This window comes from Cavia porcellus, unplaced genomic scaffold (genome assembly GCF_034190915.1).
Source record: "Cavia porcellus strain 051 isolate PalLab524CR breed Dunkin Hartley unplaced genomic scaffold, mCavPor4.1 scaffold_4, whole genome shotgun sequence".
Taxonomy (NCBI): domain Eukaryota; kingdom Metazoa; phylum Chordata; class Mammalia; order Rodentia; family Caviidae; genus Cavia; species Cavia porcellus.
The window spans coordinates 76,049,267-76,076,798 of NW_026947487.1; the positions used below are offsets into that span (position 1 = coordinate 76,049,267).

The window sequence follows — 27,532 nt, forward strand, 5'->3', positions numbered from 1 at the left end:
GTGAGTCTTTTTGTCATCAAAACATAGGTAATTTTAAAGAAACCAAATCTCTTGACTGTCATTATTGTTCTATAAGTCTCAACAACACATCTAAAACTTCCCTATAAATCCTTTAAAGTCTAATAACTAGAATTATAAAGTCCTGCTATGAAGGCTTTTAGTTCAGATGGTGTGGTGTTTTGATTATCACTATTGTTGCATATAGAATATTTATTTTCATTTCATTATTAATGTATTTCATAAGGCCTTACAGCATATTATCCATTAGGAACAATTTCCAACATTGAATTTCAGTGCTGGAGTTCCATCCAATAGGTTTCGTGTCTGGCAAGAGCCTAATGACATTTTCTGAACCAATTCTAACACTAGATCATTCAGGTATACATGACTATTTTGTAGCATTTTGACCAGCCAAAGATTTATTTACATGACTGCTTTGTTCCTCATCTGAGTCAGTCTTTATTCTGTACTTCTCTGTCATATCTTGCTAACATCTCGGTCTTACATATCCCAGTCATCATGGTTACCAAGTCACCTGACGACTCACTTTCAATCTCTTCCTAAAGTTATAAAAGAAGATTTTTATGCAACATTGTACTTACTTTGGATAATTCTACAAGAAAAATTTGTAGAAAACATTTGATAAAACTAATTATAAATACATCAAATGATACGACAGTTAGGTATTACATGTATTACATTGATCCCGTGACACACCAGCATACACCTTGTTTATCTAGCAAAAGCATGAACACAAAGATCGCTTCTTGTATTCCCCTAGCACAAGTACTGAGATGCAAGGTGCCTATTTTCATTAGAAATTACGGTAAGGATGTATAACAAGAGAAACCTGGCTTAAAGAAGCAAAGTTCATAGATGTTTCAGCCCAAAATTGGCTGGCTCCCAGGCAAGGTAGCATGCCAGAGGGGCATCACAGATGAGGAACAATCAATGGAAGAGCAGACAGGAGGCAATAAGGAGCAAAGCAATGTACCTCCCTTTCCTTTTATTCCTGTGCAGGTTACAAGCCTATTTGTTAGTGCCACCCACAGCTAGGGATGGAGCTATGTCTTCACTACATCCACTCAGTCATGCTCAGAACAATACAGACTAATTCAATTATCATGCCTAAAATCCATATTCACACAAACTGGACACAGTCACTTCCATAAAGCCCCACTTGAGAGTGTATAAGCTTTTGTGGGGACGTCTAGATACAAGCCATAACAGAGGCTGAGCCAAGGTTTCACATTTGACTCAAGCCTAGCCAATTAGTGAGATCAACTTAGTGAAATACTTCTAAAAGTAAAGAAGGACCAAAAATGTAGTTCAGTGACTGAATTTCTGAATCCATATAAGCAAGTTTAACTCAAATTTTAAAAAATTTCTTCAGATTATTCTAATAAAATTCAGTACATTGAAAAATGTAGACTCAAGAATGAAAGCATTGCTCTTTGTTGGCTTCTGTTGACATTATAGTAAATGTTCATGCAATTAGACGCTTAAACGGCACAGGTGGATTATGGCACACAGCCCAGATGTCTGACATGAATTTCAGTGGGCTAAATTGTGTGGGGATTGTCAAGGCTGTGCTCTTTCCTGATGGCTGCAGAGGAGAATCTATCTTCTTCGCTTTTCCTCCTTCTAGAGGGCCCAACCTTTCCTTACACATGATCCTCTTCCTCCATCTTCAAAGTCAGCAATATTGCTTTTCTCTAAATATTCCGGTGTCCCAACCATTGCATAGAGATCTGTATTCCTTTTGATTCTCCCAAATGTAAAGGTCCTATGATTATTCTGTATCCATCCAGAGGGAATGCTTTTCCCATTTTAAAGTCGTTTGAATAACAATCAATATTATTTTCAGCTTTAATGCATCTTTGCTATGTGACCTAGTATGTTCTCCAAGTAATGATGTTAGTATTTTGGAGAGGGCATTATTCTGCATACCACAAGCTTCTTTTTGGTGCCTAGGGAAAAATGCCCCAATCTTATGTTTAATCACTTATTTAATGAATCTTCTACCACTTGCTGTTAAGTAATTATCTGGTCAGTAAAATTAATACTTGGTGGAAACTACAGAAACTACAATTTACCTTTTCATTATCAATAAATATCACCGAGTTACAAGTGCATAGCAGCTCCCTGAGGCTAGGGACCACATTGTTTTTATTTCTATATGTCTTGAAACTAAGCTCATTGACTGGCAACTAATCAGTATTCTGATAATGTAGCTGAAAAACAATGATGGTTGATTATGTTCATGTTTACAAACCAAAGACTTACTCTTTTTTTAATGATTGTTTTGCACAAAGCAGCTAGTAGAATGATTCAGGTTCTTCTACCACTACATTTACTAGTTGCTACCTACCATGAGTATCTAATGTCATTCTTAAATAAGCAGAACTATGACTACTTGAGTCCTATATCCCCAAGGCTTACATTGTGTTTTATGCTTTGTATTTTGAGGAACTAGCTATCAGTAAATGTTAGGCAATCTGTCTGTTGATGAGAGTAGCAATAGTCTCCTAAAGAGTTGCATACTATTAGTAATAATAGGACTATCATATGTTAAGCACTATTGGATTTAATTATATGAACATACATGCATTCTTGCTAAATCAATCTTAAATACCACATACAATCTTAAAAACTATTTGCACATCAGAAAAACTTTCTAATAAATTCAACCCCCACATAAATATCTACGAAAGAAAAACCAAAATTCCAAGGCAAAGGAGCAGAAGAATAACAGTGATCTTTTATCATATCACTTTGGTGTTCATTAACCAATTAATACTACAGATGTTTCTTAATATGTAACCAAAACTAAAAGTTAAAATATGTATTACTGTTTTAATTCAGAGGGAAACAATTTACAAAATCAACTTATGCTTTCAGACTTAAACTGCATCTCACTCTGCAAACAGAGTTTTTCCATTCACATGTCAGATCCTGTACTTAACACTTTCAATAGATTAAAACTATATTTAAAATAAAATGACCTCTTTTTGTATTTGACACTGGTCTAAATAATTTGACCTCACTCTCTATTCCAGCTTCCCCCAGTTCTGTTATGTCTAGACACAGTCCCACTGAATTCATTTAAGTTTCTCAAACACAAGAACTGCACAGTCTTAGGGCCTTTTTCATGAGCCATTGTATTCTCTCCCTAGCTCTTTCTCTGAGCAATGTTTTATCCTTTGGAACACAGTTTGAACATAAGTTTTCTGTAGGAAACTCTAACAGGTGCTCTAACTATAGTGGATTCTGGTGCCTACTGTTCTGACCTTCGAGAGCACCCTTAATTGCTTCCTTTCAAGCACGTGGCATAATTTGTACTTAGGAGTTTGGTTGGTTGGATATTATCTGTCTGATGGTGAGAATGGATATCAGTGTTATACATTTCACTCATAATATTATGTTCAGTATTCAGTGAATATTTTGGGGAAGTAAACATTTTCTCAAAGTTAAAATATGAAATTTTACTGGTGTTTTATTTTTGTAGTTATGAGATTTCATCAAGTTTAAGTGATTTAGTCTTATGTTCTAGTCATGCTGCATTTTTTTTTTTGGTATAGTACACAGCAAACATTTATTTAAAGTGTGGCAAATTCAGAGAAAGCAAAGGGAGAGCTATATTAGCATCAAAGTAGTGGGTGTTCCACTCCACATTCCTCATGAGTACAGCATGCGTCCATACTGACAGGTGTAAACTCTCTTGTTACTGATGTCAGCTGGTCCAATCAGGGTCTTAGACTCTTACTGGGAAGAGGACAAGTTCAGCACACAGTAAATGTGACTAACATGTTCATAAACTTACAGAGGGGTGTATTTTTTCCAAGCTCATGGTACATCATGAGCATGTGATGACTTAAAAATTTTCAACCACAGTTCAGCATGTGATGACTTTACAAAGTCATTAATGCTTTGTCCTGAGTTTTTTGTTTATGTCCTTCTAATTTTCCCCTACAAAGCCCAGCCTGGACTACATAGGGAGATACTGTTTCAAAAAATATTGCTTACAAAAAGAAAAAGAAAAAAGAACTGGGGATTGTAGCTCGGTTCAAAGGCCTTGACGTAAACCTCTGGTTATGTTATCCTATATACCAAGCTCATGGGTCCACAGACCTCAAGAAATGATACCACCAATCAAAAGAGGGAGTTAGGAGAGTTTTACTGGAAATAGGAAAAAAGCTCCTGTGTTTCCTGAGTGGGTTTTGGATCCTGAGTGGGCAGCTGCAGGGCCTCTCAGCCCAGGACTAATTATAAAAGCAGAGTGCAGGAACAGCAGCCATGCATCGCAAGTGACTATGTGTATCTAAGATGACTCATGGAACTTAGGATTCTAACCCTGATCACTCACTGTCATATGGGGTTTAAAGGATACTTGGGATTTTTTTTAGATACAGAATCTCATTTTTTTCGGGTTTTTTGAGACAGAATCTCATTATGTAGGCAAACGGCCTTAGCTTGCTGTAGTGCTCTCACCTCAGCCTCTTCATACTGGAATTTGAGGCATATACCACCACACTCAGCATAACTGAGGATTTTAGAGAGAAAAAATCGGTCATTTTTTAAAATTTTGATTTCCTCAGCCTCAGGAACTTAGTAGGGAGTGGCTGTACCTCCCTGTTGTAAGGGCTGGGATGCATTTCTTGTAGCCGGAGGACACTCACTGAAGTTAATTTCATCAGGACCCAGAAGCTCAATAGACATATGCCTACCTGCCCCCAGTGGGGAACAGGCTGCATCTATATTTATAGCCGACAGAAGGGAACACTCGTTGGGACGTCTTTCAGGTTGGCCATACAGTCTCAGTGCTGGTCTTCAGGTTTCCTAGGGAGTTTCCAGAATTGTGCCAGCTGTCCCTGCAGGCGTGTTGGGCTTCATTCCCCAACTCAGACTCCAACGGGCTGGGTTTGCAGCTGTGCCATGTACCCTTGTAAGAACCTGACAGACCTCATGTGGCTGCTCAGGTGGATCACACAGCTACCAGCCATCCTAAACCCAGTATCTTAAAAAAACTAAAGAAGGAGAGTTTAAAATAAAAGAAGACAATTTATTTGAAGGGGTTAAGAAGGAAGAGAGAGACAACAGATAGCTACTGCAGATAAGCCAGGAGTATTCAAAAGTGAAACACTCAGTTTTTAGTCCTTGTAGACAAGGTCTCACTATGTAGCTCATGTTGGCCTTGAACTCACTATGTTGCCCAAGATGACCTCGAATTTGCAGTGATCCTCTTGCCTCAGCCTCCTGGGAGCTGAGATTACAAGTGTGCACTACCACACCTGTGCATGCTACATTCTGAGCATCTCAGATATGTTTCAGCATATGCAGTGGTGCCTTAGTTCATGCACTTAATAATTCCTTCTGCGGTTCTGGGGAAGATAGCTTGCCTTCCTGTTAGTGCTGCAGAGAAGGTGGTGTTGTGTTTCTGCTAGGAAGCTGGTCAGGGTCATGGTCCTCGCCCAATGTGAAGTTCACAAACTGAGGCATTGCTGTGCAGTGTTTGGGTTGTTTGACCTACACTGACACATATTTAAATAATTCAAATAAAAAACTTTACAATTAAAAACAAAAAATGTGCTGTGGCACATTTTCTAAAGACATATATTTTTGTTTCTCAGATGGGACCTGGGTTTTTGTATTCTTAATACATTTCTCAAGCAATGCTGATTCTCACATCTGAGGCCTCTTACTTGTTATGTTCATAGTCTTAATTTTATGTTTCTATCTTGTGTATCCACTGTTATCAGTTATAACTCTTTATTTAATCCAGGTATCGCTGGCTTGCCTCCTTAGGTATTATATGAAGCTTGAGTATTGAATGAATACATACTGTGTTTATCATTTCAGTTCTTCTGTCTCTTGCTGTATTATAGCTGAGACTTCTGTGCTTTTAACCTGGTTCAGTAATGACATCCTGGGATTATTTATCAAAGAAAAAATTTGAAACAAAACATAACAAATTACAAGTAAGGAATTTAAGTCAAATTGATGCAAGATGTCTACTCTGAAGATCACTAACTGTACATATAATATTCACAGTAGTGTTTTAAAATAAAAGCAATCACAAGAGCTTGCAAATATAAATTTTTGTTATGAGAAAATTCTAATTTCTAAATTTATAACCACTTGTTTTCTTGTTCTGTGGGCTTGTTAACTGCTTTTATATTAATTATTGTCCAGAAAGACAAATTTATATGCATATGCTCACACACAATTAGGGATTTTGAGATATAGACCATCAATAGCAGTTCCCTAAATGCCATTTATTTCTTTTCTTTCACCAATCACTTTTTCTCGTAAACATTTTATGGGGTGAATGTAAAATAAAAAATCACAGTTTATAAAATGATAAAACATCTTCTATATTAAGATTATAGTATGCCAATTACACTTTTTCAGTTCTATTTACTATTTCAAATCCTTCTGTAAATATCTACTGTGACACAAGAAATACATATTGGTAACATAGTAAGCACACACTACTTAAAATATGCATTCAAGTATAAATTCATGATCACTTTCTTTGGACTGGACTGTTCTTACTTGGAAACTTCCCTTACTTGGGAGTTCAGATGCAGATATAAGGTATATCATATTCAAAATTATTATATAATGTTTCTAAAATGCTGAAATATATTTAGAGGCTTGCTTTACATACATGGTACATTTTTTGTATTCCTAAAAAAGAAAACTGTCTCCTACTGGGATTTTCAGAGCTGCCCTAACAATATGATACTCACAAAATAGACACATAGCTGTTTTATTTTCAGTCTAAGTGATCTGAGATCCTTTAACGGAAATTTAAAACACTTTCTATTTACAGTATAAGTTTCAATTTATGATATTACTTATTTTGTGAAATGTTAATCTTGATTCGTATGCATCTTTCCTCAGTGATATTTATATTTTTAATGTAAAGGAGAATGGGAAATAACCTTTTCTTCTTTCATATTTTGCTTTGGGGAAAAATGGGGAAATTACCACTTTTCTCCTGTCTCTCGATCCCAACATTTTTCATAGTTGAAATAATTTAGAGATAACTTCCTGCATTTTCATGTGCACACATTGTATCTTGACAAACCATAAACATATTAGTGTTCCATCAAGTATCCACTTATTTTAGACAACCTGCAATTCTGAATAATAAAACTACTCCAGTAGCTTTTATTTCCCTTCTGTGTTATCACTCACACTTTGATGGGCTTTTGCTGTTCCTAGATATCCGTGGAATACAGGAATTTTTGGACAAAGTATCTCAGCAGGGAATGGACGTTGCACTTCAAAAAGTAGAAAACAACATCAATAAAATGATCACTACTCTCTTTGATACCATGAGAATAGAGGAATTGAATCGCTATCGAGACACTCTTAGGCGAGCCATCCTGATTATGAACCCTGCCACAGCCAAGTCCTTCATTAGTGAGGTAAGTAAACGTTGCCATGGGGTGGAGGTAGGGTGTAAACTCTAACTACTTCAGAACAGACCCCAGTGAGATGCATCTGAAGAGCAGAGTGAGGGAAATAACTCTGCAGCTCTCATGAATACTAATAGAGGCAGCACAGGGAATTCCTGCTCATCTCATTTACCCCATACTGTCCAGTTAATTGCTGAGAAAGTTTTATTTAATACATATTTAGAGATGTAGCCAGGCAATTTGAAGAAGTCTTGTGGGAGTTTAAATATGTTACTGACCTGAATGAATCTAGAAAGTTCAAAATCTAATCCACAGATGTACAGCTAGCTTGTCTTAGTTACTTTTCCCTTGTTGAGACCAGACACCCAGAGTTAAAGGGGACAAGGGTTATTTGGCTCACAGTTTGTAGAGCTTTCCATCCATAATTGGCTGGCTCCAAGGGCAGGGTGGCATATGGCAGAGAGCCATCACCGAAGAGAACAGTTGATGGTACCCACAAGATGGGTGGGGAAGAGATGACTCCTTCTGGCCCTTATATTATATGCAGGTGCAGCACTCACACCTTTAACCCTAGCCAGAACTTTGCCAAACCAATCAATGGGCTGATTTACTAATTATACACACTTAATCCCAATATCACACTCTAGATTCAGCTACCTCTAAAAAAGCCCTGGAACCATATAAGGCTTTGGGGAGACATTTGGGTGCAAATCAGAACATAACTGATCCTTAAATTTTTTTGCAAGTTAAAATTTTACTTCTAAGAAATATTTATTTGAATTCATCTATGATTGCTTAACAATGATGACTATTACAAAAGCATTCAGTGAATTTACTTCTGCTCTGGGAACTCAGTACCAAGACAAGTGATTAAAAGTGTTTGAAACTGCAAAATGATGACCACTGTACAATTTATGATGCTGCATGCTCAAAATTTTAATTTTAGTGTTTATTTGGTTAGGAGCCCTCAAACTTCATGAAATCCAGGTAGAACTTTCTGGTAGTTGTTACTGCTAGGATTATTTCCAAAAGATGAAAAATATTTCCAAAAGATGAGAAGTATAAAATAAAAAGCGGCCTTTATTTTGGGAACACAGAGAGAGATGACTGGCACCCCCACCGCTGGCGTCCGGTGATCTCTCCAGCGGACATGTGGCGTGGGGGCCTGTAAATAGCCTCAGTTTGGGGTGGAACCTAAGGCGGGCATTAGGGATGCACAGGTAGCCCATTGGTCCTAGGTTTGGCGCCATATGTAAATTTCCAGGGGCAGGGAGATGGCATCACAGGTAACTTCCTAGGGGCAGGTGAGGTAGAGCTTCCTGCTTCCAGTTGAGGTTTTCCTGGCTACAGAGTCCTGTCTGGGCCCAAACCCTTTCAGTTACAATACCACTACATACTAATAGGCTGATGATTGCCTTGCAGGGGATTACAAATGCATTTCACTTATTTCAACTTTTTAATTTCAAACAATAATAGAACTAGTGATGACCTAACACACTTTTGTATAGTGTTTTTGAATTTGGTGACTTTGTTTGATTAGTACTTTTTCTTTACTATGCTACTGTACTTTTAAACTAAGCCTTCAAATTAAAAATGAATTAGACATTTTTGACAGTCTTTAATATAATTTGTATTAGGATCTTGAAGCAGAGTACAGGTCACTAAAAAAAAGTAAAGCAGTTCTGTGCACATATGGAACTTTGACTTTTTAAGTTTAGCAAATGACTTAGACCGTCCCACTACACCAGCAGGTTCTTTGGCTTATAGATGGTGGTCTCCTCCTTACATCTCAGGCACAGCATCTTCCCTCTGAATGGCTATGTGTCCAGATTTCTGCCTTTCTGGGACACCAATTAATTTGCATCTGGCTCACACTAATGACCTCATTTAAACTCGATTACGTCTATAAAGACCTTAACTTTCTAAGAGGTTACAAATACCACTAATGATTATGAGCAAACCTGGTAGACTGGTAGGTTTGAAAATTCATGTAAAATTTAAACTAGCAGTGAACTACCCAGATGGTCATTTCTCCCTTTTAATAATTGCATTACTTAGTTTCTTCTTACCACTTCAACTTTCTTTTCAAAGATTTAGTTAACAATGAATTCATTTAACTCTCCTATAAAACCTTTGAGTCGGTGTTATCATCATGTTTGTCTCACAGATAAAGACTCTGAGGCACATAGTGATTAAGTGATTTATCAAGATGACCCACATAGGAAGAGGTAGGTCTGAGACTGAATACAAGGAGTCTCTTCTAGAGTCAGTTCTCCACCATGATTTCCAGGGTGATGAAAAGTGCATTCCTGGAGTTCAGGAGAAGGGTCAAGACTAGTGATGTTATTTTGTTTGTTTTCTTTTAAATGAACATTTACTTACTATCCAGTTTATCCTAGATCCTGTCCAGGAATACAGTGGCCGGGGAGATCAATATTTCTTTTTACATTTTCAGTCTGGTACAGAGAAAGGAAACAGAAAGTATTGGCTTTAAGGGGCACTATCTCGTCAGAAAGCACACTTACATACTCCAAGCCACATGCATCAAACACTGTGAGTCTGACTGCAGGGATAAAGTGTCTAATTGTGGAAGTGTCATGGGAGAAGCTGGAAATAGATGATTGATGTCCTGAAGGTGTCCTCAAGTTGAGCGTTGAATGGCTCATGGAAGTGAATCAGGCAGAGAAAGAGCCAGAGGACATTCTAAACTGCAGGAAGATCACAAACAGTAGCACAGAGACAGTGGATGGAGCAACGCTGCAAAGGGTGAGGGAATCCGGAGGGAGCCTCGCGCACTGAATATTCCTGTTGAGAAGTAATGAAAATAAGGACTGATTGTGGATAACTTTAAAGTTAGAGCAAACCGAGCCTTTATATACAGGGCTTAAGTTAGAAACCAGTGAGATGGGAAAATTGTAGAATGGAGAGAGACTGCTGATGAGATAATGTGCTGGAAGGGGGATTCACGACGTCCTCTGGGAGAAATGTTATCTATTGCAAATAACCTAATGCTGCTGTTTCAAAGATGAAGAAATCACTTTTGAACTTGTTAAAGCAATTTTGTTTATTATCTTTGCATTTCTCATAATCCATTTCAGCCAATATGATTTTGACTTAATTTTCATTTTGAGCCCTGTCCTTGACTGTGAACTTAAATACTTGTGATGATCTATGGCTTCATCTTTGTTTCCAAGGTGTATGTTTGCGATTTTTCCTGAGAAGCTTCTCTGCTTTCTCTCCATGCAGCCATCTTTTTATTTCCAGTAACATCTTTCAGAAGCACTCATCTGTGTCTTCTAACAAGTTTAATTCACAAGCTGAGTTCTCAAGCACTGCTGTGGAAACCACTCCCAGGCCTGTGATAACTTACCTGCCTGGTGCTTCCTGTTTCTCAGTAACTGTTCTTATGGCCCAGGCCTGCTCCTGGTCTTTCCTGTGTTGTAGGCATGCTTCCCTTGCTTGGGAAGGGACTGACCCTGTCAGTGCTGGATGTAGTTCAGTTAAATGTCAGGCAGCATTGAATTCATAAGAATGCTCTGAAGACCTGGAGACAACAAAGAGAAATAGTTTCTGGCCAGAGCATCACTCTCTGTGGTGGTGGGGCAGGCCTCCAACCAAATAATGAAGTGTGCAGCTGTCATAGTGATGGGCAAATAGTATTCCTGGAATCCCACAGGAGAGCCAGCTCTGTAGAGAAGTTGACTGAAGTCAAAAGAATTCCACAGGAGTTCTTTTAACTAGAAAAAAAAATGAATAAAGATCCAGCTTCCTACTGATTGCTGGAAAACCTTAATTTAGACTGTGAGTATAGTATGTAGACAGAGGTTAAAAAATTAAGTTCTTTTGAAGGTTTGATGATTGAAAGTAAGACTTCTTTGGTTTCTATCTCTAATAGTTCTTTATAGAAGACATCACATGTTTCTATTTAAGTTGTATTTATATTTAGAATAGACTGTGCTTTCACATAATTTAAAACTTAGAAGGTTTAACATAATTAACTTTCTGCTACTGTCAAGCATTTGCTTTTCACTCCTGAGGTAGATAAAGTATCTGCTATGGAATTTCAGGCACTCGTGCACACAAACATATTGTTAGTTATTCTTACAGAAAGAGTGGTATACGACCTATAAATTCTTTTTCTGGATTTTTTTATTAGAAACAGCTAGAAGAGTACTTTATTGAAATACATTGTTACTCATAATTCTGGTGGTTATATAACATTCCATTGATAGAGTAAGTTACTCTTCTTTATTTTTTCTGTTTTTACTTTGGTGACTATAATTGGTTGATATGTTATTTTATTTCCTTCCTATCTTTTTTGTATGATAGATGAAATTTTAGGTAACTTACTTCAGCCACATTCATACCTTATCTAAAAGTCTTAAGTGCAGATAACATTAAATAATACCACTACATTTTATTACTGAACCATCTACTATAAATTGTATAAAATTCAAAAGGGTTCTCTTTTTCCAACAGCATCTGCAATTCACATTTTTAGTATAGGATATATTGGAAGCTTGTATCTCTTATTTTGTAACCATAATTAAATTGTTCAAACGTTGGCAAAAACTTGACCCTATATGGTGAAAATGTGTAGATATTCTTACACTTTCATAAATATAAACATTTTTCATATGACAAGCTAGTATTCTGACATGATGATGTTGAATTTTTGTCACTCAGGCTTAAGTTTTTCAGCTGAGTTATTTTCTTAGTTTTTCTTCATCTTATATTTGTGGGCTACTCAAATTCTAAATTATTTGCCTTCAATAGCAGATCTCCAGCATCCTGTTTTCCTGTCTTTTTCTAGTACCTTCTGGTAGGTCTGTGATGGAGATCACTACAAGTGGCCTCGAGCAGGATTTAAAATTAACCAATTGCCTTTCTATATTTATTTGTGAGTCTGGCCCAGGCCTAGACCCCCTGTCTGCAGATGGGCAGAAGATTCATAGTAAGTGAGCCTCCATGAGACTGTGGTCTCGGCGGAGGCTTGTAGTGGCCTTAAATATCAGTGACTCCTCAAAGGAAAAGACAAGGCCACAGCTGAGGATACTTGGCTCCAGTCCCAATTAAGTTGATAAAGACTGTAACTTACAGGCATCTCACTTTTGTGGTAAAGGTCAGCCTGGAGATTAATACAAGTTATTACTTGGAGAAGTCTTTGAACTGATTCCCAAGGTCTTGCTCAGTTTCTTGCACTTTCCACTCTAAGCCCTTTCCTTGTTTGAAAACCAAATAAATATGGGCCATCAGAGAAGTTCTTTGTCTAAGCCCCTAAAGAATTTCCAAATTTGGGAAGGGTTTTGATCCTTCCAGAACCCTAAAATAGGACCACTTGTCTCTATTTTTAAAGCTTTCACCATCCACTCATTTGGGAGGTTGTGGCCCTAATCAATCTGCAGTAGGTCTGACCCACACATTTCCTAGATTACTTAGTTTCTTGGCTCCAAATTTTTCTGGGAAATATATCCAAGTAACTTAAGAAATACTGTGTGAAAGGTAGACTTTCTCCTTCTTTTCACTTATGCAGATATATTTATTCTAACTCCATCCTTGATGAATAATTTGGCTAATTACAAATTCCGAGATTAAAATGCCTTTATCTCAGAACATTGATGGCATTAAGTTATTGTATTCTGGCTCTCACTACTCATATTGAGCAGATGGGACATTTTAATTTTCCTGGAAATAATGCTAGATTTTCATGCAGTATTCTGTGTTGTTTTCACTCTGGAATAATAATGCCAGCATTAATTTTTCCTGTTAACTTTCCAAAAGCCCACCTGTAGTAGTCTACTTTTTGAACAGAATCATACAATTCTAAAATATATTTTTTCTTGCACAATAATGATATAATTTGAGATATTTTCCACATAACATTATATGAGAAGGCCCTGTGAGATTCAGCATACACTAAAATGCAATCTCCTAATTTACCAATTCCATATTTACAAATTGACCTACTCACTAAAATTTGTTTGTAACTCAAAAATAAATATCTGAGGTGCTTGCATGGTCTCCCATTTGCAGAGTTGCAAAAATGTGACACGTTCAATAAACTATATTCCCAGTCAAGGTCAAACAAAGCCACTTTCTTGATTGTTGTTTCAGCTCTTCTACCATATACAGATATTCTTTTCACAATGTACTTATTGCTGTTTTTGAACCTTTCTGATGCCTTCTTTTGGTATTTTGCTGTTAGAATTGTTGTTCCTATCATAGTGCTGAATGCTCTTTGGTTTCCCTGAACACACATGTGCCTCACAGAGAAAAGAGCTTCCCCTATCGCCGCAGTGCCAGTGGCCTTCCCCCTCTCACTCAACTTATAATACTTTTGGCCATGAGGCAAAGCTAGAGAGACAACAAGATATAATAAGATGTTTTTAAATAGATGTATGTACAGAAAGTTACAGGCACCAGATCCTGTATATCACCTCGGAGAAACACTATTTACTGATTCTAAGTCATGTGAATGTCATAGAACATAATTACAGAGAATGTGTCCTCTCATGCTTTGCACCAACTCCCTCATTCCTACTCTTTCTGCTTGGTGTTTCTCAGTTGTAGACATCTAGGACTTGGCAAGGTAGTGGTTTCAGAGCTCCGCTATGGTCCCTTATGATGGCTTCTGGCACTATGCTTAATCAAGTATTGCTATTCCCTGTGTTTTCGTTTTATCAATAACTTATTTAAAAACACTTTTGCAATGGCTTCTTTATTTTTTCTCATAGTCGTTGGGTCACATACGTATTCAACTTGTGTATTTTAATGAGATCAGTGGAGAGAAGGGGGGATCCCTTTTAGTTTTCTCCAAATGGCAGTTCCAAAATGTAAAAGATTTTCAAATAATAAAATTAATAAAACAAGAAATCATTAAAAATTTTACCTTTTAAGAAATTGCATCAAATCATGACAATTCTTAATTAGAAAGTACACTAAGGCCTGGTGTAGTGGTGCATGCCTGTAATCCTAGCATTTGGATGGCTAAAGCAAGGAGATTGCCAGAAGTTTGAGGCCCATCTGAGCTACAATAAGCAAGTCCAATGCCAGCCTGCACTACATAGTGAGACCCTACTGCTAGAAATAAATACAATGCAATATAATACAATACAATGCATAACATAACATAACATTCTGGCCAATTCTAAATTCATTGTTAGAGAAAATTAAAGACTTCTCTGCACCTAATTAATGGATGTTGCATTCTAACTCCCTTTAGCAATGTTCAGTATCTCTAGTGTTGGTAGTAGATGGACTTTAAAACAGATAAAATAAATTTCCAGATGTCACAGTGGAACATGGTTGTCACTTCTGAAGATATGTATTGGTAGAAATGACTTGCCATGGGTTACCTGATAGATAGTAAGGCCAGTGAGGTCAGAAAGACATGGATGCATTGGAATAATAGGACAGAGAGAGCAAGGAAAGGTTAGGATGAGGTCAGATAGACAAACACGTCAGTAAATTTCTAAGACACAGGTAGAGGAGAGAAATTACAGTCATAGAAGGAAATAGCAAAAATCACGATTCCCTGCTTCCTACACTTTATAACTTACTAAAATCCTCGAGGGATATATTAACTTAAAAGTCAAGAGGATGAGTTTTTTTAAAAGAACTTTCTGAATTATTATTGTCTTTTAATTGCTAAGGGAAAATATAGGCATATCAGTTCTGCTTGCATCTTTTTTTCCCTTTCCCCAGAGCAATTATGTGGCATTGAGTTAATTATGTTTCCTTTGAAACTTTAGAACTGTAGTGCATTAAATGTCTACTGTTAGTGCTGCACCTCTCATTCAAGTTTCAAAGCTTGAAGAAAAATACTGCAGTAGAACAGCTGAGTAAGTCATCCTACTGCGATGTGGGCAGACACAGCTGGTGTCACAGTGCAATGATGAGTGTCCTTGATGATAGTGAATGAGGGCTCCCATGATTTGATTCACGTGTAAATTAGAAAGATAGTTTAAAAAACAATTTTTTATGCAGGAATAATATTTCATTGGTTGTTGTGTAAGGTATTTTTTCTAGAAAAAATTACAAAAATCTTTTATAAATTTCGAGATACTGGGTGGAGATCTTTAGTGTTTGTGTTTGATAAGAAATTTCAATTTTCTGGAAATAGGGAGACTTATTATTTATATGAAATCAATAGAATTTCCAGTTTACATTCTCCTCAATTTTTCAGGAAGGAACTCTACTGTTATCCAAGATGCTTTTACTTCACAATAAGAAAATAGTAAAATATCTTATTCCTTAATCCTATTTTAAGAAATAGTTTTCATTCTATTATCCTGTATCCTTTGTTCATGAAAGAAATAAGTTTAATCCTGTTAAACAAAAGCAAGGCAAAGTTATTTACTTCAAATATGGAAGCAGCTACTCAGATATAAGCTTCTGGGAAGATTTAGGAAACAAGTGAAGATAACAACTTGCCACAAACATAAAAAGTTTCCCAATCATTCAAAAATGTGCCCAGTATACCCAAATTATGATTACATTAATTTAATAGTTGTTTAAATAAGACATTTTCCAGCAAATAATTACTTAAGATATATATAGCATTGTACAGTTTCAAGGATGAATCTATTATTATCATATTTTTAAAGAAACCTAAAAGAATAGTTTTTCCTAAAATGTACCCATTGCCTAAAAGTCCCTAATTACCATGTCAAAGATGGTTGCTGCTATATATACTTTTTAAATTTTATTTTTATTAGTACATGTTTGCAGTGTATACTAATTACTTTCTTCATGGGGTGTTGGTTCATGTGGGTAACACATCTTAATTCTTTTCTTCATCTGCTCCCTCTCATCTCCCTCCAACTTTTTGTAAAAGTAGTATCTGCTTGTTTTCTATTATCTTCTCTTTGGCTTTTTAACTTATTTACACTTTGGATTTTTCATAGGAGAGAAGTCATATGGTGTGATGTTTAAACTTGCATATCTGATTTCTTTCACTTAATATTATGGTTTCAAGGTATATCTGTTTTCTTAAATTTAGACATAGCTGGTCAGAAGTTTACACAAACACACACACACACACACACACACACACACACACACACAGCCTGTTTAACAAACAGTGCTGGAAAAAAACTGACTACCCACATACCGAGTTTTAAATTTAGAACCATATATCTCACCATGTTCTACATGAAATCAAAATGTATCAATGATCTAAATGTTAAAATAGTCTCCTGGAAGATAAAATAGCTGAAATTCTTAGAGACATGTATTATTGTGGCTTGTGTCTAGATGTCCCCCAAAAGCTTCATGCAGTCTTGGGTAAGGTTTTTCCGAGGTGGCTGGATCTAGAGTGTGTGATACTGAGATGAAGGGTGTGTGATTAGTAAGTCAGTATACTGATGATTTGGCATAGCTTAGAGTGTAGACAACAGGAAGGCCGAGCCTGGGTGTGAGTGCTACCTTCCTTAGGGGCTCATACCATGGATAGAACATAAGGGACAGGAAGAAGGCTGCTATTATCATTTGCTGCTTCTTTGCTGCCTTTTGCCTGCCATGAATTCTTTCTTCTCTGTGATGCCCTTGTACCATACCACCCTGCCTTGGAGCCAGCTAACTGTGAATTAAAGCTCTACAAAGTGTGAGCTGTAATAAAGCTATCCCTTTTTATTTAACTTTGGGTGTTGGGTATTTTGTCTCAGCAGTGAGAACACTGAATAAGATATAGATGTGTGTAAGAACCTTCTGAAAAGAACATTAATTGCACAAGAAATTAAATCAAGATAAAAATGTTACTATATCAGGTTAAAATGCTTTTGCTATTCATTTAAAAACAAAAAAAAAGTTCATGAAAACACACACTCATGCACACACACACACACACCAGAAAGGGAGTGAGAGTATGTCAGCTTTAAAATTTAAGAAATCTCTGTTTGACCAGGATCCAGGACATAAGTCGAGCTCTCAGACTTTGCAACTATATGCTCCCATTCCATTATCCTGAAAGGCATTCTGAATTTCATGCACAATATAGTAATTGTGATAGACCTTAAGCTGTGTCCGTGTGGAACTGTGCAGTGTGTACTGGTTTACCTGCTCCTTTCTGCTCAGCATTATGTCTAAGATTACCCATGTTGAATCATACAAGGTCTGAGCATAAAAATCCAGTGATTAATTATATTTTTAAAAATGTATTGCAATAAAAGCTACATTGTCATTAGTCTCCCTTCCAGTTTCAAGCATATTTACCCCATTGTTTTTGCCGTGTGTGTGTGTGTGTGTGTGTGTGTGTGTGTGTGTGTGTGTGTTATGTGTGGTACTGAACTCGGGGCCTTGTGTATACTAGGCAAGCACTTACCATTGAGTGACATCCTTAACCCTGTTTTGCCACTTCTGAAGCAGTTTTTTACATCCTCTTTTCTGAATGTCTCTAGTTGTGCTGTTGTAGCCAATTCATTGTTTTTTGATGATTTAAAACATTTAGTTTTATGCGCATTTTGGCCTTGTGGAAGATCCAGAAGACAAGGGTACTAGATCTGCTAATAAGGACGATGAAGACATATCATAACATTTTGACTGACAGGAATTTCTGTAAACATTTCGAATTGATCCAGAATGTTGAGGCAGCCATGACAGTTCAGCTGAAGAGGACTTCCAGAGCTGCTTCAGAAGTGTCAAGAATGGAGGGATAAGAGTGTGTGAAGCGAGTGGAGTGTTCTCAGTTGTGATGTAGCTGTTTGTGATCATACCTTGTATTAGAAAACTTGTCTCATGTTTATCATTTTTTAATAATATGAAGCGAGGGGGCTGGGGATTTAGCTCAGTGGCATAAGCGCCTGCCTTGCAAGCAGGCAGTTGTGAGTTCCATAAAAAGGAAAAAGACAAAAAAAAAAAAAAAAAAAAAGTAATATGAAGTGAATTATGTTAGAAGGAAATTCAGTACTATGGTGGTTACCTGGAATAAATATGATGATTAACTGCAATAAGAATCTTTCTATGAGTTCATGATCACAAATGTTAATGACCCTGTAGTTAAAGCTATATATAACTAGAGTAAAAGCTGTAGCTTTTTCTCTTAGAATGTGGTGGCTATAGGGGATCAAGTGACCAGGCATCCCAAAAAGGTCAGCCACTTCATATGGATATAGGTTTGGTAATTGAATGAAATTCTAAAGAAAAAATAACTTTAACTGGAGGGGTTTTTTTTTAAATTAACTATTAACAGACACTGATTCATCCCTGACATAATTTACGTTTTCCCATATCACAGTTTTCAATTATAATTGAACCACTCTCAAATCTAAATTTTCACTGTAACCCAGGAGTCTTTTGTTGAACTGGAAAAGCAGCTCTGTTACTAGCCAATCCACACCTGTGGAATTTCTTTCAATGAAAAGTTCTCAAATTTATTTTACTTTTCATTTGACCAAAATTATGTATGATGGGCCTGGCTTCTGTTAATGAGGCCTGAAGCTGCTCTGGGTTTTGCTTTTCTGATTAGAATTACATTCAGCCCAAGCTCAGCAGGTTGCTCTGACCACAACCCCGAGCCAGAGAAATTGTTAAGAAGCATCCAAACTTCTAAGGAAGACAAATCTAAGCCATCTCTCCTGTGACTACTGACACTGGTGGACAACTTGGTATGAATTTCTCCCAATAGTCTGACGTAGTCAACAAATTTTGCCTTTGTACAATCTATTATATTAGTTTCTATTTTCTTTGAAGTTATTAAATGTGTCCAACATTTTCATTCCACTTCATTTATTGAAACAAACAAAGTAAGATTGTTGTAACTTAAATTTAAAGTTACTTTTGTTTCAACCTTTAAAACAAGAAAATTTAAGTTCATTTTTTATCCCTTTTTCACATTTTTGTTCATTGAAACACTATTTACAACTGGTCTGTGAAAGTCAATTTAGGAAGACACTAATAAATGATATATAATTCTACACTCTAAGGAATATAGACTTATAAGTAATGGAATAACTATAAAATGTGCAAAATAATAAAGCTATAAGAAAGCAAATGTTGGGCTGGGGATTTAGCTCAGCGGCATAAGCGCCTGTCTTGCAAGCAGGCAATCGCTCGATCCCTGGTACCGATAAAATAAAAAAATAAAAAAAAGCAAATGTTAATGTACTACCAAAAAACTGAAAATAAAGAAAAGTTACTATCTAAAATCAAAACAAACAGCTAAATATGGTGGCATGTGTCTATAATTCCATGAGTTTGAGGCCAACCTGGGTGTTCTGGCATATATCTAGATGGCCCCTCTCCCCAAAACCTCATGTAGTCATAGGTGACACTTTTTGAGGTGGCTGGATCTAGGGTGTGTGATGCTGGGGTTAAGGGTGTCCATCCCTGGGTGTGAGTGCTGCCTGCCTTAAGGACAAGTCACTTTGATGGACTATAAGGGACACAAAGTGGGTTGCTGCACTCACTTATATAAAAAAAAAAATGTCAGAAGAATTAGTTTGAATGAACATCATGATAAATTTAAAGATTGAAATTTTGGCATTATTTGTCTATTTTTTGTGTCTGTGCATAAAGGTATTCTCTATAGTATGTGAGCCAGAATTCACCTGTACCTGCTCTAGTCTGAATCAAAAGATCAACACTACACACTTCCTATGTTCTACCAATGTTGTTATCAACTTGTAAAGCCAAGAAAATGGTGATGGCATGAATTCTAAGCACTACAGAGATGTGTTTTTGCAAACAAGTAAATTAGGAAGGTAATCTATGTGTTGGTTTCTAGTACATTTACTTAGAAATAAGTAGCAAATACAGTCTATAAGTACCATCTCTTCCATCTTCACAGAACATAGAACACTACACTCTGCCTTAATCTTCCAGGCATTCATAGCAAATGGAGCTTGGTAGACCCTAGAGTCCAAACCCCTTTGCCAGCCTGGGTTATTGTGACTCAGTCTCCTCAAGCTTGATCAATTCTTTAATGCTTACTGAAAAAAATCAGTACAGTGGTGCCTTGGTTTATGACCTTAATTTGTTTTATGATTCTGGAGAAGATGGCTGCGTTAGTGTTGGTGCAGGGAGGATGGGTGTGCTTGTTGTATTTGTCACCAGATGCAGAGTTTGAGTTTGCAAAACCCTTTTGTTTATAAACGAAATCATTTGCAAACAGAAGCATTCATGAACAGAAATATTATTACATTTTAGATGTGTGAAATAATAGAGTATAAGGTGTCACCAACCTGCAGAACTTTGTTGAAGAATTGTCTAGTCCTGCATGATTTTATTCAAATGTTTTTTCATTATACTACAAACAGATAAGCAGGAAATCAACAGCCTGTATAGAAAAAACAGTATTGATTTTTCTAACATGTAGCATGAAGAATAAGTGATTTAATTTATAACTTAACAACACTAAAATTGCATGAACATGTAGACCCATCAATTTAAAATATTTATTACTTTAAATAAGTATTTTATTTGATATGGCAGTGTGTTAGTTTCTTTTTTTTTTTTTTTTTTTTTTTTTTTTTTGTCTTTTTCATTTTTATCAGTACCAGGGATCGAATTCACAACTGCCTGCTTGCAAGGCAGGAGCTTATGCCACTGAGCTAAATCCCCAGCCCCCTGCAGTGTGTTAGTTTCCAACCTAAGTATCAATCAGAGAGGGTCCTCAAAGAATAATATTTATTTGTGAATAGAATATTTTTCCAATGGGAGTATATATACCTACTATACTGAGTGCATTCAAAGAGGTTGAGGCTGCAGAAGTTTTAAAGGACATAAATGAGAAGATTATGTATGTCAAAATAAACTTGGACCTCAGAGGGATTAATGGAGGTAGTGCTGTGCCAGTCTGAGGTTGAGCAGGCAGTTCCTGGGCAGGAATCCCTGGAGAAGTAATTGTTGTATAGGTTGCAATATCTTTTGTTCAGGGTTGTGGATTTGGCAGAATCTTTTACAATGGTTACTACCGTGCAGTAAATGTGTGAGAATCCTTCCTTCCTAATAACCTTCTGGCTTTTCTTAGATACTAGCAATTCCATTTTGATTCTGACAGTGTTCAGAAAGTCAATGCTTAAACCTTCAACTTGGATTTAAAACAGCACGGCAGAAGGGCATTCTTTTATGAATGAAGAGGAGCAGCGTACAAACACTGGGAGGAGAAATGTATAAGATAATAATGAGTGGGATAGCACAAGGGACCTAGACTATCTGAATAGAGTTCTACAAAAGAAATAAGGTCATGACAAATTAGCAGGTTAAACAAGAATTTGTGACATGAAGAAGGAGACAGACAACAATGGAAGTGGAACCTGGATCTGTTTCTGCAAGGCTGGCTGCACATCACCGAGGTCATGGCTTAAAAATCACTCATCTTTGTTTACTTCATCTATGAAATAAAGGGAATCCTGAATCACAGTTATTTTTCAGGCCAAATTTGGAAGTAGCTAGAATGTTTGTATCTGTTAAGAATTCAATAAATTCCCCAATGCTCTGAATCTTTGGAGTAGGATAAAGAAAACACTAGAGATGATATTTAAATTAATATACTTAACAATTGTGTGTGTGAATTAGAACATAGACAATACATAGTACAACCTTTATTGCAAGTCTAAGTTTTAAGGCAGTTAGTTTTTGAAATCAAGAACATACAAGGGTGATTTAGAGATAATCTCATGAGGAAATTTGAGTCATAAATTTGCTATTCTGCAACATATGGAATGATACACCCATTGGATTTTGGAAACAAATAAAAGAAGTTCAAAAAACAGTCACTGTATTTGGCTATGAGATGATAACTTACTATCTTTGAAAAAATATTTTCACTAAAATAGTGTGATAAAAGAATGCAATGATAAGTAATGCATGGTTAGAAAATAAAGATAATAAAAGTAAATAGTTCTTTTGAGTTTGAAACAAAAAAGAGGATTAAATGTTAAATTATCTGGGGAGCAAATAAGTTTATTGGAAAAGGAAGGTATGTTCTAAGGATAGGGTTGGGTAGAAAGGGAGAAATTGAAGATGTCAATGACAAAATAAATAATTATAGAATAATTTTGTCATTTGAGTGAAGTGTGGCAAAAGAAAGGATGGATAAACATAACAGAATTTTGGAGATAAAATGAAAGGCTAAATTAGGACCGGAGGCATTTATTATAGAATTAGTGGATTCTAACTGTTTTCTGTAATTGTGAGTACACTGTATGCAAAGCAAAGGGGAAAATGAAGAAGTACAGTTTGCACAGGAAACAGACTAGCAGAAGGATCAAACCATCATGAGGACCACATGCAGGCTGTAGAAAAGGTAAACTGAAAAACATTTCCATCAAGAAACCTACTTACTACTGTGAGTTACAGACTAGGAGGATAGTCCTCCTGGATAGTTTGTGAAATTTCCCCCTTTCTCAAAAAATTCTTTAATGTTTGAGTAAACAAAATATATCCTTAGTTCTTGATAATGTAGTCACTGTCATAATAGAGATACGGTTTATCCTAAGTGGGACAGAATCCAGCCACAGCCATGCACATAGGAATAAAAACTTTACAACGGGCCAAATGCAGAAGAACTCAGACCCATCTCAAGAGGGCTGAAACAAACACTGTCATGGGCCTTTGCAGTCATGGAGTGGCCAGGATTCAAGTGAAGCCTCAGGCTGATTTTAGCTGATTATCGAGGATCCTTAATTGTTCAGAATAAACAGAAAGAGAACATAAGCATTTTCAATTCGGTTAATGGGGCTGAGTTTAATGTTGAGGGATGCAGAAGGCGAGCTTGGCAGGAGAATGTGATGGAGGCTGAGGGAGCAGACAGACAGGAAGGGTATCTGACAGTGTGTTTATAAGATCAGTGGGGATGGGAGAAATCCAATGGATTCACTCTGACCCTAAGTCCTATTGCAGAGGTTGGTACTTAAAAAATATTCACTATTAAGTTGTATCTGTTTATATTATTTTTAAAAACTAAATCCTATAATGGTTAGTTGAAATTTAATTGTTCCTCTTCCATATTTTCTCATCAAATCTAGAGTCAGGTTATTAGCTTTTGTGAATCAACTTAAGATATCACTTGAAAAGATATCACTGAACATTGGCTAAAACAAAATATTGTTTAAAAATTTAGTGTATGCAAAGTATTTCTGAATGAGTTTTACTCTGATTTTTGTTTTGTTTCATCATAACCTGAAGTATAGAACACTGATATTGACCTTTAGAATTATGGGAATGCCACAATTTTTAAAAAGTTGCATAATGGATAACTTTACTGCAATGCAAGGTGCCCAGAGGACTCATGGGACCGATCTCCATGGGTGCATCCACAGGGCTGCCTTCACTGCTCGTGGTTGGATCTTTTCTGGTAGTAAATGCCCCTTTTTTGGTTAATGGGTATCAGACTAGCTCTCTCAATTCAGAGTTGTAAGACATACATTAAATGATCTAATTAGATAATTTTTAAACTCTAAAAACATTTTGTATGATTGTTTTTATTCCAGTTTTCTTACACTATATAAAAATAGGAATTACCATAATTAACATGCCTAAATTTATTGCTTATTTTGATTTGCTATTGGTTAGCATCATGACCAACCTATAGTTAAACTAAATTCTGTCTAATTGGGGAATGTTTGTCTTGATCATTTCTTCCAGAATACAAATACAACTTTTCAAATTATCAGCTTTAGCATGAAAAAAAACCCTTACTTTTCTTGTATTTTGTTTATACTTACATAATGGGTCTTGGAGTTTAAAGAAAGCATATTAGTTGGATTATATATATATATATATATATATTAGTTGGATTATATATATATTATATATAAGCACAAGTGTGTTTATCTAAGAGCAAATTTTTTCAGCCTCAGCAGTATTGACAAATTGGACCATTGTTATCCAAATTGGGTAATTCTTCATTGTAGGCAGATGTCTGGTACAGTATCTTATATTTAGTAGCTTCCGAGCCTCTACCAACAAGATGCCAGCAGTCATCCAACCTGTTTCTATTCATGCTTAAGTGTGCAAACATGGAAAAACTCAACAATCCCAAACAGTTCCTCTATGTCATGAAATCAAGCAATAGATCTCACTTAAAAGATTGTGTAGCACAAACTCTTTTTTATAAAGAATTAATAGAAGTTTGATCTAATATAGACAAAGGATATATGAGCTAAAAAAGAGTTTTAGTTTGTGTGCATACAGGGGGTGGAGTACAAGAATATTAGACAGCTAAGCTAGGCAGAAATACTATAGGCAGTCAGATAAGTCTAGGCCCCCCAGAGAGTCAGGACAAAGGCAAAACACATCTCAGCTGTGGCCAGAGACACATCTATTGGAGACAGGGCCTCAAAATAAAGATGAGCTGCCCAGACCTGTATACTTCCTTGAAGGACAAACACTAGACTTAATGAAGCCTAGACAGACATAAGTCACCCTGTGGGTGACCAAAACCTTCAGACTCCTCATTTCCTAGAAAAAGTTTTTGTTCTTGTTATGTAACTTGATCCCACATTGGATCACTATTACCTAAGGAACTATACTTGTATCCTTATTGATTGGTCACAGCTGTGAACAATGTCATACCCTTGTGGGTATTACTCCTTTCAGGTGGAGTCCTCATCCATCCTTTGGGGATCCCTTCTGCCTCTCAGGAGCTATCATCTCAATAAATATCTTCCTACTCTTAACCTTTATTGCTCCTAGAACTCATTCTTCAATTTTTACAGAAATGAAATCAATGTATCAGACATCTAACAGGTTTGGGAGATATACTCTTTTCATATTGCATCTCCTGTATCATAGTCTGTAGCACAAGGAGAAAGACAGGAAGACAGAGAGAGACATGGAGAGAAAAACAGAAAGAGTGGCTTTATAAAAAAAGTCTTCTAATGTGAGGGAATTCTGGAATGAATGGGAGTTGTTGGAATTCCAGTAACTCAGGAGCCTGACTCTCAGTAAATGTGACAAGATCACTAGATTTGGTGAATGTAAACAGAACCATAATGTTGATGCTGCTCTGATTTAAGAGGTCCAAAAAGCCTTTGATCCTCACATCACACTTGGAGAGGAAACAGGTAGCAATGAGAACTCCTGCATTGCTAGATTGCCCTGTCTGCAGTTGCTGCAATGTCTAAAATAAACATGCAGCATGGCCTGCCAGTGAATTCCATATTGCTACAAACCAAACATTTCACAAACTTCTGGTGGAAGTGAAATCAGGAAAAGAGACCTGGATTCTGCTAAGTGTAATCTGTGCTTTACATTTGTCATTGTTTGTATATTGGGAACCTTGAATGTTTCTTAATTGTCTAACACCTATTCTATCATTTGTTGTTCTTTTTTGAGATAAACAAATGAATTTGAAAGCAAAGACCACAAAATTAAATCCATCAACTTAGCACACCAGCCTGTGTATTTTAAATAGTCTTTGTGTAGGAATCTGTAGAGATAGCTGACTTTAGAGCACTTGGCTAGCCTGCATGAAACTCTGTATTCAACCTCAAAATCAAAAACCTAAAAACAAAGCAAACAAATCAAAACGAACACTTACGTTCAAAATTTGGAAAAGTGGTCCTTAAAAGAGTACAGAAATTTTTGGCTTTATTGGCCAAAAGTAAGAATCACACGATCATTTCTATAGATGCAGAAAAAGCTTTTGATAAGGTCCAGCATTCATTCATGATAAGAACCTTGTAGAAAATTGGAATAGATAGTATTTACCTCAATATGATAAAGGCCACCTATGACAAACCAACAGCCAGTACCATACTAAATGGCTAAAAACTGAAGGCCTTTACCTTAAAATCAAGCACAAGACAAGGATGTCCCTTATCACTGCTCCTATTTAATATAGTACTGGAAGTACTAGCCAGAGCAACTAGACAAAAGAGAGAAATAAAAGAGGTAAAGATAGGAAAAAAAGAAGTTATTATCATTGTTTGCAGATGACATGATACTCTACATAGAAGACCCCCAAAACTCCATTGAAAGACTCTTAGAAATAAATTCAGCAATGTAGCTGGATACAAAAATCAATACTCAAAAAACAATAGCATTCCTATGCACTAACAACAAAATCACAGAGAAATAAGAGAAGCCACACCCTTCATACTAGCAACCAAAAAAAAAAAAAAAAAAGAAATATTTAGGAATTATTCTCACAAAAGAAGTGAAAGATCTATATAAGGAAAATTATAATACACTGAAAAAAATTGAAGAGGATCTCAGAAAATGGAAAGACATCCCTTGCCATGGATAGGAAGAATAAATATTGTGAAAATGGCCATTCCCCAAAACTGTTACACAGATTCAATGCAATCCCAGTAAAAATGCCATCAGCATACTTCATAGATCTAGAGAAAACACTCCTAAAATTCATCTTGTACCAGAAGAGACCTAGAATAGCAAAGACAGTTTTAAGCAGCAAAGGCAAGGCTGGAGGCATCATAATCCCTGACTTGAAGTTATATTACAAAGCAACTGTAGTAAAATCAACATGGTATTGGAATCAAAACAGATCCAAAGATCAGTGGAATAGATTAGAAGATACAACCACAATTACAAACATACTCAACCACCTTACCTTTGATAAAGGGCCCAAACAGGTTCACTGGAAGAACAACAGTCTCTTTAATAAATGGTATTGGAAAAACTGGCTCTCCATACGCGGAAAACTAAGACTAGACCCATGCCTATCACCATGTACTAAATTAAAATCTAAGTGGATCAAAGATCTGAATATTAAAACAGAAATACTAAATCTATTGGAAGGCAAGTTGGATAAAAACCTTGAAGACATAAGAGTAGGTAGAGAATTCATGAACAGGAATCAAACCACACGAGAAATACTCCATAGAATCAACAGCTGGGATCATGTCTTATTAAAAAGTTTCTGAATGTCAAAAGAAAACTCTAGCATAGTGAAAAGAAAACCTACAAACTGGGAAATAATCTTAGTGAACTGTACCTCAGACGAAGGGCTCATGTCTAAAACATATAGAGAATTAAAAAAAAAATCAGACCCCCAAAATTCAAGGACCCAATCTAAAAATGGGCATCTGAGATGAATACACAATTCTCAGATGAAGAAATACAAATGGCAAATAAATACATGAGCAAATGTTCATCATCATTACTCATTAGAGAAATGCAAATTAAAACCACACTGAGATTCC

At 36.3% G+C, this 27,532-nt stretch overlaps 1 protein-coding gene across 3 annotated transcripts in view; it reads left to right on the plus strand.

Annotated features, from left to right (window-relative positions):
• The window catches only part of Grid2 (glutamate ionotropic receptor delta type subunit 2), a 1,371,796-nt gene that overhangs the window by 683,032 nt on the left and 661,232 nt on the right, over nt 1–27,532 (plus strand). For all 3 annotated transcript variants that reach the window (XM_063247280.1, XM_063247281.1, XM_063247279.1), the window contains exon 4: nt 7,231–7,436. In XM_063247280.1, coding sequence (XP_063103350.1) covers nt 7,231–7,436 — 206 coding nt within the window. The remainder of the gene's footprint in view (nt 1–7,230; nt 7,437–27,532) is intronic.